This window comes from Alosa sapidissima, chromosome 6, assembly GCF_018492685.1.
Source record: "Alosa sapidissima isolate fAloSap1 chromosome 6, fAloSap1.pri, whole genome shotgun sequence".
NCBI classification, from domain to species: Eukaryota; Metazoa; Chordata; class Actinopteri; order Clupeiformes; family Clupeidae; genus Alosa; species Alosa sapidissima.
Window position 1 is genome coordinate 24,699,782 of NC_055962.1, and position 13,064 is coordinate 24,712,845.

Below are 13,064 nucleotides of genomic sequence, written 5' to 3' on the forward strand. Positions count from 1 at the left end.
AGTGATGGTTGATGCAATTTTGCAGATCATTACACATATTTTAATCAATGTATCTTCAGATGAAATAACCAGTGCAAACGTCAGTATTCTAATTTCTTCCTTTAGATGTGGATGAATGCCTTGAGACCCCACCAGTCTGTGGTCCAAACTCAGTTTGCAACAACACCATTGGAGACTACAGCTGTTCATGCTTGAATGGATACCAGGCCTTCAACTCCAGTCTCTTGATAAATGAAAGCAATCCTTGCAGAGGTTAGTTTGCTGTGTAGGAGGGTTAGATTGGTTGTTGGACCGCCGCTAGCGTAGCAGTCATATAGGTTTAGTCAGTTTGGGGTTTTTTTGTCAACGATTCCTGGCACACTGAAAGACTGTGCTGCATGTAACTTGGTGAGCATGTAGCCCCATAAGGATGACAGGGAACCATTGATTTTCCTTTTGATCCGTCGGCCACCCGCCGCACCGGACCCTCCAAAAAGAGGTTAAGGTTTTCTGAGAATATCTCAAAGCCGTAGGGCCTAGGATGACCACTTTTTTTGTATGTTGGTCTCAAGGGGCCATCTCAACCCATCCCATAACCACTCATTTGCGGTATAGCCCCACCTAGTTAATTATGAAAAAGCAAAAATTTTAAAATCTGCCTGAAATTTGAAGTGTAGGATCATTATGACACCTTCTGAATGCTTGGCAAGTAGGAGATGGAGACACATTGACAAGTGTGATTTATTTTTGTGGAGAGAATGTGCAGGACTGAGCGTCATATTTTGTACCGCTATGCAGTACATATAGTTGCAATAAGCTAAAATGTTATTTTAATGCTTTGTAATCCTTGAATATTACATATTGGCCAGTATGTAATATGTAATGTAAATGAATGTACTGTACATGCAAACTTGTGTGGTCCCAATTCAAATTGCACTAACAATAATGGAAGCTACAGTTGTTCCTGCTGGAATGGCTATGAAGTGACAAATGCAAGTAATCCTATAAGTGCCTTGAATCCATGTAGAGGTAAATACAGTACATTTATAAATAGATGAAATACCTGTTGCTCATATTAAGACTAACTAACCATGAAAATGTTGATTTCCTTTATTTAAGATATGGATGAATGCCTTGAGACCCCACCAGTCTGTGGTCCAAACTCAGTCTGCAACAACACCGTTGGCGACTACAACTGTACATGCTTGAGTGGCTATAATGTGACTGATCCTAGTGTGTGGAGTAGTGATGCCAATCCCTGTACAGGTGAGGTTTCATTAGTAGATGGCTGGCCCACCTGGACACAGGCTTGCTTTTTCAGAATGTCAATAAAAAAGGATATGCTTTTAATTCCTTTCCTCGTTGTCACCCTTCTCAGATGTAAACGAATGTGTGGAGACACCAAGCGTATGTGGATTCAACTCAAACTGTGCCAACACCAATGGAAGCTTCAACTGTTCCTGCCTGAATGGATATCAGGCAATCAACACAAACCAACCCATAAGTGACAGCAATCAGTGCACAGGTGAACAAAAACATAACTATTTTTTATATTTTATCTATTTTTATAAACTTTGATACACTTGACCAATTTTTCCATTTCAACATTGCTAACCTTGTGTTTCTAGATGTTGATGAATGCCTTGAGACCCCACCAGTCTGTGGTCCAAACTCACTCTGCAACAACACCATTGGAGACTACAATTGCACATGTTTGAGTGGATATAATGTGACTGATCCAAGTTTGAAGAGTAATGCTGGCAATGTCTGTGCAGGTGAGGCAATTTGATGATGCTTTGTCAGGTTACTCTTTTTACTTTAGGTATTGTAATTTGCTTTTAATACAACTTCATACAACTGAGCACAGTTATTTCTGATTCATTAACACATTTTAATTGTCTTCTTTTCAATATCCCTTTATTCAGATATAAATGAATGTCTTGAGACTCCAAGAGTATGTGGTCCCAACTCAGGCTGTGCCAACACCAATGGAAGCTTTGACTGTTTCTGCCTGATTGGATATCAAGTGACAAATGCAAACCAAACCATAAGTGACAGCAATCCCTGCACAGGTGAATACAACCTTAAGTGTTTAGCTGTTATTTCTATAAATTATACTATAACATTTTGTTTTCCATTGTAACATTATTGATCTTAGATGTGGATGAATGCCTTGAGAACCCACCAGTCTGTGGTCCAAACTCAGTCTGCAACAACACCGCTGGCGACTACAACTGTATATGCTTGAATGGCTATAATGTGACTGATCCAAGTGTGCGGAGTAATGCTGACAATCCCTGTACAGGTGAGGATTATTGCCGCGTGAAGGCAGGACTCTGAGTGGAATATTTGAAGTTTGAGTTGACCTTTCAGTAGATCCAGGCCACCAACTGAAGTGCTGGTGTTCTGAGGTCATTTTCATCAAATGCATTTGTGCAAAAATGCAGTTACTGTTGGTTTTCCCTTGCTGTGAGTACTGTAAATGTTTTTTTCACTCTCTTTTAGACATAAACGAATGTGTTGTGATTCCAAACCTTTGTGGCCCCAACTCAAACTGTGCCAATACCAATGGAAGTCATAACTGTTCCTGCTTTACTGGATATCAAGTGGCCAACCTAAATCAATCCATAAGTGATAGCAATCAGTGCACAGGTATATGAAAAAGTACAGGCTTTAGCAGTCTTTTTCTAAAAATTCAGTTTGACCCTTTTTCAACAGACTATTGTTGACTTTGTGTTTTTAGATGTGGATGAATGCCTTCAGACACCGTCAGTCTGTGGTCCAAACTCAGTCTGCAACAACACCATTGGAGACTACAGCTGCTCGTGCTTGAGTGGATATAATGTCAGTGATCCAAGTGTGCGAAGTAGTGCTAACAATTCCTGTACAGGTAATGTTGTTTTTACAAACCATATAAAGGACCTTGGCAGAATTTAACACAGTTTTCTGCATGAATATGCATTTTAACTTAAACTCTACCTTTTTCAGACATAAATGAATGTGATGATATACCAAACGTATGTGGACCCAACTCCAACTGCACCAACACCAATGGAAGCTACAACTGTTCCTGCCTGAGTGGATATCGGGAGACCAATGTTAATCAAACCATAAGTGCCAGCAATCAGTGCACAGGTAAATAAAGACATGGACACTTTCTATGTCTATCTCTGAATTATAGTTGCCCATTCTTCCAATAAAATGTTGTTGACCTTATGCTTCTTAGATGTGGATGAATGCCTTGAGACCCCACCAGTCTGTGGTCCAAACTCAGTCTGCAACAACACCGTTGGCGACTACAACTGTACATGCTTGAGTGGCTATAATGTGACTGATCTAAGTGTGCGGAGTAATGCTGACAATCCCTGTACAGGTAAGGATTATTGTCGTGTGAAGGCAGGACTCTGAGTGGAATATTTGAAGCTTGAGTTGACCTTTCAGCAGATCCAGGCCACCAACTGAAGTGCTGGTGTTCTGAGGTCATTTTCATCAAATTTGTCTGTGCAAAAATGCAGTTGCTGTTGGTTTTCCCTTGCTGTGAGTAAATGTTTTTTCACTCTCTTTTAGACATAAACGAATGTGTTGTGATTCCAAACATTTGTGGCCCCAACTCAAACTGTGCCAATACCAATGGAAGTCTTAACTGTTCCTGCTTGACTGGATATCAAGTGGCCAACCCAAATCAATCCATAAGTGATAGCAATCAGTGCACAGGTATATGAAAAAGTACAGGCTTTAGCAGTCTTTTTCTAAAAATTCAGTTTGACCCTTTTTCAACAGACTATTGTTGACTTTGTGTTTTTAGATGTGGATGAATGCCTTCAGACACCGTCAGTCTGTGGTCCAAACTCAGTCTGCAACAACACCATTGGAGACTACAGCTGCTCGTGCTTGAGTGGATATAATGTCAGTGATCCAAGTGTGCGAAGTAGTGCTAACAATTCCTGTACAGGTAATGTTGTTTTTACGAACCATATAAAGGACCTTGGCAGAATTTAACACAGTTTTCTGCATGAATATGCATTTTAACTTAAACTCTACCTTTTTCAGACATAAATGAATGTGATGATATACCAAACGTATGTGGACCCAACTCCAACTGCACCAACACCAATGGAAACTACAACTGTTCCTGCCTGAGTGGATATCGGGAGACCAATGTTAATCAAACCATAAGTGCCAGCAATCAGTGCACAGGTAAATAAAGACATGGACACTTTCTATGTCTATCTCTGAATTATAGTTGCCCATTCTTCCAATAAAATGTTGTTGACCTTATGCTTCTTAGATGTGGATGAATGCCTTGAGACCCCACCAGTCTGTGGTCCAAACTCAGTCTGCAACAACACCGTTGGCGACTACAACTGTACATGCTTGAGTGGCTATAATGTGACTGATCTAAGTGTGCGGAGTAATGCTGACAATCCCTGTACAGGTAAGGATTATTGTCGTGTGAAGGCAGGACTCTGAGTGGAATATTTGAAGCTTGAGTTGACCTTTCAGCAGATCCAGGCCACCAACTGAAGTGCTGGTGATCTGAGGTCATTTTCATCAAATTTGTCTGTGCAAAAATGCAGTTGCTGTTGGTTTTCCCTTGCTGTGAGTAAATGTTTTTTCACTCTCTTTTAGACATAAACGAATGTGTTGTGATTCCAAACATTTGTGGACCCAACTCAAACTGTGCCAATACCAATGGAAGTCTTAACTGTTCCTGCTTGACTGGATATCAAGTGGCCAACCCAAATCAATCCATAAGTGATAGCAATCAGTGCACAGGTATATGAAAAAGTACAGGCTTTAGCAGTCTTTTTCTAAAAATTCAGTTTGACCCTTTTTCAACAGACTATTGTTGACTTTGTGTTTTTAGATGTGGATGAATGCCTTCAGACACCGTCAGTCTGTGGTCCAAACTCAGTCTGCAACAACACCATTGGAGACTACAGCTGCTCGTGCTTGAGTGGATATAATGTCAGTGATCCAAGTGTGCGAAGTAGTGCTAACAATTCCTGTACAGGTAATGTTGTTTTTACGAACCATATAAAGGACCTTGGCAGAATTTAACACAGTTTTCTGCATGAATATGCATTTTAACTTAAACTCTACCTTTTTCAGACATAAATGAATGTGATGATATACCAAACGTATGTGGACCCAACTCCAACTGCACCAACACCAATGGAAACTACAACTGTTCCTGCCTGAGTGGATATCGGGAGACCAATGTTAATCAAACCATAAGTGCCAGCAATCAGTGCACAGGTAAATAAAGACATGGACACTTTCTATGTCTATCTCTGAATTATAGTTGCCCATTCTTCCAATAAAATGTTGTTGACCTTATGCTTCTTAGATGTGGATGAATGCCTTGAGACCCCACCAGTCTGTGGTCCAAACTCAGTCTGCAACAACACCGTTGGCGACTACAACTGTACATGCTTGAGTGGCTATAATGTGACTGATCTAAGTGTGCGGAGTAATGCTGACAATCCCTGTACAGGTAAGGATTATTGTCGTGTGAAGGCAGGACTCTGAGTGGAATATTTGAAGCTTGAGTTGACCTTTCAGCAGATCCAGGCCACCAACTGAAGTGCTGGTGATCTGAGGTCATTTTCATCAAATTTGTCTGTGCAAAAATGCAGTTGCTGTTGGTTTTCCCTTGCTGTGAGTAAATGTTTTTTCACTCTCTTTTAGACATAAACGAATGTGTTGTGATTCCAAACATTTGTGGACCCAACTCAAACTGTGCCAATACCAATGGAAGTCTTAACTGTTCCTGCTTGACTGGATATCAAGTGGCCAACCCAAATCAATCCATAAGTGATAGCAATCAGTGCACAGGTATATGAAAAAGTACAGGCTTTAGCAGTCTTTTTCTAAAAATTCAGTTTGACCCTTTTTCAACAGACTATTGTTGACTTTGTGTTTTTAGATGTGGATGAATGCCTTCAGACACCGTCAGTCTGTGGTCCAAACTCAGTCTGCAACAACACCATTGGAGACTACAGCTGCTCGTGCTTGAGTGGATATAATGTCAGTGATCCAAGTGTGCGAAGTAGTGCTAACAATTCCTGTACAGGTAATGTTGTTTTTACGAACCATATAAAGGACCTTGGCAGAATTTAACACAGTTTTCTGCATGAATATGCATTTTAACTTAAACTCTACCTTTTTCAGACATAAATGAATGTGATGATATACCAAACGTATGTGGACCCAACTCCAACTGCACCAACACCAATGGAAGCTACAACTGTTCCTGCCTGAGTGGATATCGGGAGACCAATGTTAATCAAACCATAAGTGCCAGCAATCAGTGCACAGGTAAATAAAGACATGGACACTTTCTATGTCTATCTCTGAATTATAGTTGCCCATTCTTCCAATAAAATGTTGTTGACCTTATGCTTCTTAGATGTGGATGAATGCCTTGAGACCCCACCAGTCTGTGGTCCAAACTCAGTCTGCAACAACACCGTTGGCGACTACAACTGTACATGCTTGAGTGGCTATAATGTGACTGATCTAAGTGTGCGGAGTAATGCTGACAATCCCTGTACAGGTAAGGATTATTGTCGTGTGAAGGCAGGACTCTGAGTGGAATATTTGAAGCTTGAGTTGACCTTTCAGCAGATCCAGGCCACCAACTGAAGTGCTGGTGTTCTGAGGTCATTTTCATCAAATTTGTCTTTGCAAAAATGCAGTTGCTGTTGGTTTTCCCTTGCTGTGAGTAAATGTTTTTTCACTCTCTTTTAGACATAAACGAATGTGTTGTGATTCCAAACATTTGTGGCCCCAATTCAAACTGTGCCAATACCAATGGAAGTCTTAACTGTTCCTGCTTGACTGGATATCAAGTGGCCAACCCAAATCAATCCATAAGTGATAGCAATCAGTGCACAGGTATATGAAAAAGTACAGGCTTTAGCAGTCTTTTTCTAAAAATTCAGTTTGACCCTTTTTCAACAGACTATTGTTGACTTTGTGTTTTTAGATGTGGATGAATGCCTTCAGACACCGTCAGTCTGTGGTCCAAACTCAGTCTGCAACAACACCATTGGAGACTACAGCTGCTCGTGCTTGAGTGGATATAATGTCAGTGATCCAAGTGTGCGAAGTAGTGCTAACAATTCCTGTACAGGTAATGTTGTTTTTACGAACCATATAAAGGACCTTGGCAGAATTTAACACAGTTTTCTGCATGAATATGCATTTTAACTTAAACTCTACCTTTTTCAGACATAAATGAATGTGATGATATACCAAACGTATGTGGACCCAACTCCAACTGCACCAACACCAATGGAAGCTACAACTGTTCCTGCCTGAGTGGATATCGGGAGACCAATGTTAATCAAACCATAAGTGCCAGCAATCAGTGCACAGGTAAATAAAGACATGGACACTTTCTATGTCTATCTCTGAATTATAGTTGCCCATTCTTCCAATAAAATGTTGTTGACCTTATGCTTCTTAGATGTGGATGAATGCCTTGAGACCCCACCAGTCTGTGGTCCAAACTCAGTCTGCAACAACACCGTTGGCGACTACAACTGTACATGCTTGAGTGGCTATAATGTGACTGATCTAAGTGTGCGGAGTAATGCTGACAATCCCTGTACAGGTAAGGATTATTGTCGTGTGAAGGCAGGACTCTGAGTGGAATATTTGAAGCTTGAGTTGACCTTTCAGCAGATCCAGGCCACCAACTGAAGTGCTGGTGTTCTGAGGTCATTTTCATCAAATTTGTCTGTGCAAAAATGCAGTTGCTGTTGGTTTTCCCTTGCTGTGAGTAAATGTTTTTTCACTCTCTTTTAGACATAAACGAATGTGTTGTGATTCCAAACATTTGTGGACCCAACTCAAACTGTGCCAATACCAATGGAAGTCTTAACTGTTCCTGCTTGACTGGATATCAAGTGGCCAACCCAAATCAATCCATAAGTGATAGCAATCAGTGCACAGGTATATGAAAAAGTACAGGCTTTAGCAGTCTTTTTCTATCATTTTTGTTTGACCCTTTTTCAACAGACTATTGTTGACTTTGTGTTTTTAGATGTGGATGAATGCCTTCAGACACCGTCAGTCTGTGGTCCAAACTCAGTCTGCAACAACACCATTGGAGACTACAGCTGCTCATGCTTGAGTGGATATAATGTCAGTGATCCAAGTGTGCGAAGTAGTGCTAACAATTCCTGTACAGGTAATGTTGTTTTTACGAACCATATAAAGGACCTTGGCAGAATTTAACACAGTTTTCTGCATGAATATGCATTTTAACTTAAACTCTACCTTTTTCAGACATAAATGAATGTGATGATATACCAAACGTATGTGGACCCAACTCCAACTGCACCAACACCAATGGAAGCTACAACTGTTCCTGCCTGAGTGGATATCGGGAGACCAATGTTAATCAAACCATAAGTGCCAGCAATCAGTGCACAGGTAAATAAAGACATGGACACTTTCTATGTCTATCTCTGAATTATAGTTGCCCATTCTTCCAATAAAATGTTGTTGACCTTATGCTTCTTAGATGTGGATGAATGCCTTGAGACCCCACCAGTCTGTGGTCCAAACTCAGTCTGCAACAACACCGTTGGCGACTACAACTGTACATGCTTGAGTGGCTATAATGTGACTGATCTAAGTGTGCGGAGTAATGCTGACAATCCCTGTACAGGTAAGGATTATTGTCGTGTGAAGGCAGGACTCTGAGTGGAATATTTGAAGCTTGAGTTGACCTTTCAGCAGATCCAGGCCACCAACTGAAGTGCTGGTGTTCTGAGGTCATTTTCATCAAATTTGTCTTTGCAAAAATGCAGTTGCTGTTGGTTTTCCCTTGCTGTGAGTAAATGTTTTTTCACTCTCTTTTAGACATAAACGAATGTGTTGTGATTCCAAACATTTGTGGCCCCAATTCAAACTGTGCCAATACCAATGGAAGTCTTAACTGTTCCTGCTTGACTGGATATCAAGTGGCCAACCCAAATCAATCCATAAGTGATAGCAATCAGTGCACAGGTATATGAAAAAGTACAGGCTTTAGCAGTCTTTTTCTAAAAATTCAGTTTGACCCTTTTTCAACAGACTATTGTTGACTTTGTGTTTTTAGATGTGGATGAATGCCTTCAGACACCGTCAGTCTGTGGTCCAAACTCAGTCTGCAACAACACCATTGGAGACTACAGCTGCTCGTGCTTGAGTGGATATAATGTCAGTGATCCAAGTGTGCGAAGTAGTGCTAACAATTCCTGTACAGGTAATGTTGTTTTTACGAACCATATAAAGGACCTTGGCAGAATTTAACACAGTTTTCTGCATGAATATGCATTTTAACTTAAACTCTACCTTTTTCAGACATAAATGAATGTGATGATATACCAAACATATGTGGACCCAACTCCAACTGCACCAACACCAATGGAAGCTACAACTGTTCCTGCCTGAGTGGATATCGGGAGACCAATGTTAATCAAACCATAAGTGCCAGCAATCAGTGCACAGGTAAATAAAGACATGGACACTTTCTATGTCTATCTCTGAATTATAGTTGCCCATTCTTCCAATAAAATGTTGTTGACCTTATGCTTCTTAGATGTGGATGAATGCCTTGAGACCCCACCAGTCTGTGGTCCAAACTCAGTCTGCAACAACACCGTTGGCGACTACAACTGTACATGCTTGAGTGGCTATAATGTGACTGATCTAAGTGTGCGGAGTAATGCTGACAATCCCTGTACAGGTAAGGATTATTGTCGTGTGAAGGCAGGACTCTGAGTGGAATATTTGAAGCTTGAGTTGACCTTTCAGCAGATCCAGGCCACCAACTGAAGTGCTGGTGTTCTGAGGTCATTTTCATCAAATTTGTCTGTGCAAAAATGCAGTTGCTGTTGGTTTTCCCTTGCTGTGAGTAAATGTTTTTTCACTCTCTTTTAGACATAAACGAATGTGTTGTGATTCCAAACATTTGTGGACCCAACTCAAACTGTGCCAATACCAATGGAAGTCTTAACTGTTCCTGCTTGACTGGATATCAAGTGGCCAACCCAAATCAATCCATAAGTGATAGCAATCAGTGCACAGGTATATGAAAAAGTACAGGCTTTAGCAGTCTTTTTCTATCATTTTTGTTTGACCCTTTTTCAACAGACTATTGTTGACTTTGTGTTTTTAGATGTGGATGAATGCCTTCAGACACCGTCAGTCTGTGGTCCAAACTCAGTCTGCAACAACACCATTGGAGACTACAGCTGCTCATGCTTGAGTGGATATAATGTCAGTGATCCAAGTGTGCGAAGTAGTGCTAACAATTCCTGTACAGGTAATGTTGTTTTTACGAACCATATAAAGGACCTTGGCAGAATTTAACACAGTTTTCTGCATGAATATGCATTTTAACTTAAACTCTACCTTTTTCAGACATAAATGAATGTGATGATATACCAAACGTATGTGGACCCAACTCCAACTGCACCAACACCAATGGAAGCTACAACTGTTCCTGCCTGAGTGGATATCGGGAGACCAATGTTAATCAAACCATAAGTGCCAGCAATCAGTGCACAGGTAAATAAAGACATGGACACTTTCTATGTCTATCTCTGAATTATAGTTGCCCATTCTTCCAATAAAATGTTGTTGACCTTATGCTTCTTAGATGTGGATGAATGCCTTGAGACCCCACCAGTCTGTGGTCCAAACTCAGTCTGCAACAACACCGTTGGCGACTACAACTGTACATGCTTGAGTGGCTATAATGTGACTGATCTAAGTGTGCGGAGTAATGCTGACAATCCCTGTACAGGTAAGGATTATTGTCGTGTGAAGGCAGGACTCTGAGTGGAATATTTGAAGCTTGAGTTGACCTTTCAGCAGATCCAGGCCACCAACTGAAGTGCTGGTGATCTGAGGTCATTTTCATCAAATTTGTCTGTGCAAAAATGCAGTTGCTGTTGGTTTTCCCTTGCTGTGAGTAAATGTTTTTTCACTCTCTTTTAGACATAAACGAATGTGTTGTGATTCCAAACATTTGTGGACCCAACTCAAACTGTGCCAATACCAATGGAAGTCTTAACTGTTCCTGCTTGACTGGATATCAAGTGGCCAACCCAAATCAATCCATAAGTGATAGCAATCAGTGCACAGGTATATGAAAAAGTACAGGCTTTAGCAGTCTTTTTCTAAAAATTCTGTTTGACCCTTTTTCAACAGACTATTGTTGACTTTGTGTTTTTAGATGTGGATGAATGCCTTCAGACACCGTCAGTCTGTGGTCCAAACTCAGTCTGCAACAACACCATTGGAGACTACAGCTGCTCGTGCTTGAGTGGATATAATGTCAGTGATCCAAGTGTGCGAAGTAGTGCTAACAATTCCTGTACAGGTAATGTTGTTTTTACGAACCATATAAAGGACCTTGGCAGAATTTAACACAGTTTTCTGCATGAATATGCATTTTAACTTAAACTCTACCTTTTTCAGACATAAATGAATGTGATGATATACCAAACGTATGTGGACCCAACTCCAACTGCACCAACACCAATGGAAGCTACAACTGTTCCTGCCTGAGTGGATATCGGGAGACCAATGTTAATCAAACCATAAGTGCCAACAATCAGTGCACAGGTAAATAAAGACATGGACACTTTCTATGTCTATCTCTGAATTATAGTTGCCCATTCTTCCAATAAAATGTTGTTGACCTTATGCTTCTTAGATGTGGATGAATGCCTTGAGACCCCACCAGTCTGTGGTCCAAACTCAGTCTGCAACAACACCGTTGGCGACTACAACTGTACATGCTTGAGTGGCTATAATGTGACTGATCTAAGTGTGCGGAGTAATGCTGACAATCCCTGTACAGGTAAGGATTATTGTCGTGTGAAGGCAGGACTCTGAGTGGAATATTTGAAGCTTGAGTTGACCTTTCAGCAGATCCAGGCCACCAACTGAAGTGCTGGTGTTCTGAGGTCATTTTCATCAAATTTGTCTGTGCAAAAATGCAGTTGCTGTTGGTTTTCCCTTGCTGTGAGTAAATGTTTTTTCACTCTCTTTTAGACATAAACGAATGTGTTGTGATTCCAAACATTTGTGGCCCCAACTCAAACTGTGCCAATACCAATGGAAGTCATAACTGTTCCTGCTTGACTGGATATCAAGTGGCCAACCCAAATCAATCCATAAGTGATAGCAATCAGTGCACAGGTATATGAAAAAGTACAGGCTTTAGCAGTCTTTTTCTAAAAATTCTGTTTGACCCTTTTTCAACAGACTATTGTTGACTTTGCGTTTTTAGATGTGGATGAATGCCTTCAGACACCGTCAGTCTGTGGTCCAAACTCAGTCTGCAACAACACCATTGGAGACTACAGCTGCTCGTGCTTGAGTGGATATAATGTCAGTGATCCAAGTGTGCGAAGTAGTGCTAACAATTCCTGTACAGGTAATGTTGTTTTTACGAACCATATAAAGGACCTTGGCAGAATTTAAAACAGTTTTCTGCATGAATATGCATTTTAACTTAAACTCTACCTTTTTCAGACATAAATGAATGTGATGATATACCAAACGTATGTGGACCCAACTCCAACTGCACCAACACCAATGGAAGCTACAACTGTTCCTGCCTGAGTGGATATCGGGAGACCAATGTTAATCAAACCATAAGTGCCAGCAATCAGTGCACAGGTAAATAAAGACATGGACACTTTCTATGTCTATCTCTGAATTATAGTTGCCCATTCTTCCAATAAAATGTTGTTGACCTTATGCTTCTTAGATGTGGATGAATGCCTTGAGACCCCACCAGTCTGTGGTCCAAACTCAGTCTGCAACAACACTGTTGGCGACTACAACTGTACATGCTTGAGTGGCTATAATGTGACTGATCTAAGTGTGCGGAGTAATGCTGACAATCCCTGTACAGGTAAGGATTATTGTCGTGTGAAGGCAGGACTCTGATTGGAATATTTGAAGCTTGAGTTGACCTTTCAGCAGATCCAGGCCACCAACTGAAGTGCTGGTGTTCTGAGGTCATTTTCATCAAATTTGTCTGTGCAAAAATGCAGTTGCTGTTGGTT

The 13,064-nt window shown here is 40.8% G+C and overlaps 1 protein-coding gene across 1 annotated transcript in view; it reads left to right on the plus strand.

Annotated features, from left to right (window-relative positions):
• adgrf6 (adhesion G protein-coupled receptor F6) overlaps positions 1-13,064 on the plus strand; it is a 143,916-nt gene that overhangs the window by 103,350 nt on the left and 27,502 nt on the right. Inside the window, exons 28-74 of the mRNA XM_042095910.1 lie at positions 106-252; positions 862-1,008; positions 1,099-1,245; positions 1,358-1,504; positions 1,608-1,754; positions 1,905-2,051; positions 2,138-2,284; positions 2,485-2,631; positions 2,723-2,869; positions 2,968-3,114; positions 3,206-3,352; positions 3,547-3,693; positions 3,785-3,931; positions 4,030-4,176; positions 4,268-4,414; positions 4,609-4,755; positions 4,847-4,993; positions 5,092-5,238; positions 5,330-5,476; positions 5,671-5,817; positions 5,909-6,055; positions 6,154-6,300; positions 6,392-6,538; positions 6,733-6,879; positions 6,971-7,117; positions 7,216-7,362; positions 7,454-7,600; positions 7,795-7,941; positions 8,033-8,179; positions 8,278-8,424; positions 8,516-8,662; positions 8,857-9,003; positions 9,095-9,241; positions 9,340-9,486; positions 9,578-9,724; positions 9,919-10,065; positions 10,157-10,303; positions 10,402-10,548; positions 10,640-10,786; positions 10,981-11,127; positions 11,219-11,365; positions 11,464-11,610; positions 11,702-11,848; positions 12,043-12,189; positions 12,281-12,427; positions 12,526-12,672; positions 12,764-12,910. Of these exons, the coding sequence (XP_041951844.1) occupies positions 106-252; positions 862-1,008; positions 1,099-1,245; positions 1,358-1,504; positions 1,608-1,754; positions 1,905-2,051; positions 2,138-2,284; positions 2,485-2,631; positions 2,723-2,869; positions 2,968-3,114; positions 3,206-3,352; positions 3,547-3,693; positions 3,785-3,931; positions 4,030-4,176; positions 4,268-4,414; positions 4,609-4,755; positions 4,847-4,993; positions 5,092-5,238; positions 5,330-5,476; positions 5,671-5,817; positions 5,909-6,055; positions 6,154-6,300; positions 6,392-6,538; positions 6,733-6,879; positions 6,971-7,117; positions 7,216-7,362; positions 7,454-7,600; positions 7,795-7,941; positions 8,033-8,179; positions 8,278-8,424; positions 8,516-8,662; positions 8,857-9,003; positions 9,095-9,241; positions 9,340-9,486; positions 9,578-9,724; positions 9,919-10,065; positions 10,157-10,303; positions 10,402-10,548; positions 10,640-10,786; positions 10,981-11,127; positions 11,219-11,365; positions 11,464-11,610; positions 11,702-11,848; positions 12,043-12,189; positions 12,281-12,427; positions 12,526-12,672; positions 12,764-12,910 (6,909 nt within the window). The remainder of the gene's footprint in view (positions 1-105; positions 253-861; positions 1,009-1,098; positions 1,246-1,357; positions 1,505-1,607; positions 1,755-1,904; positions 2,052-2,137; positions 2,285-2,484; positions 2,632-2,722; positions 2,870-2,967; positions 3,115-3,205; positions 3,353-3,546; positions 3,694-3,784; positions 3,932-4,029; positions 4,177-4,267; positions 4,415-4,608; positions 4,756-4,846; positions 4,994-5,091; positions 5,239-5,329; positions 5,477-5,670; positions 5,818-5,908; positions 6,056-6,153; positions 6,301-6,391; positions 6,539-6,732; positions 6,880-6,970; positions 7,118-7,215; positions 7,363-7,453; positions 7,601-7,794; positions 7,942-8,032; positions 8,180-8,277; positions 8,425-8,515; positions 8,663-8,856; positions 9,004-9,094; positions 9,242-9,339; positions 9,487-9,577; positions 9,725-9,918; positions 10,066-10,156; positions 10,304-10,401; positions 10,549-10,639; positions 10,787-10,980; positions 11,128-11,218; positions 11,366-11,463; positions 11,611-11,701; positions 11,849-12,042; positions 12,190-12,280; positions 12,428-12,525; positions 12,673-12,763; positions 12,911-13,064) is intronic.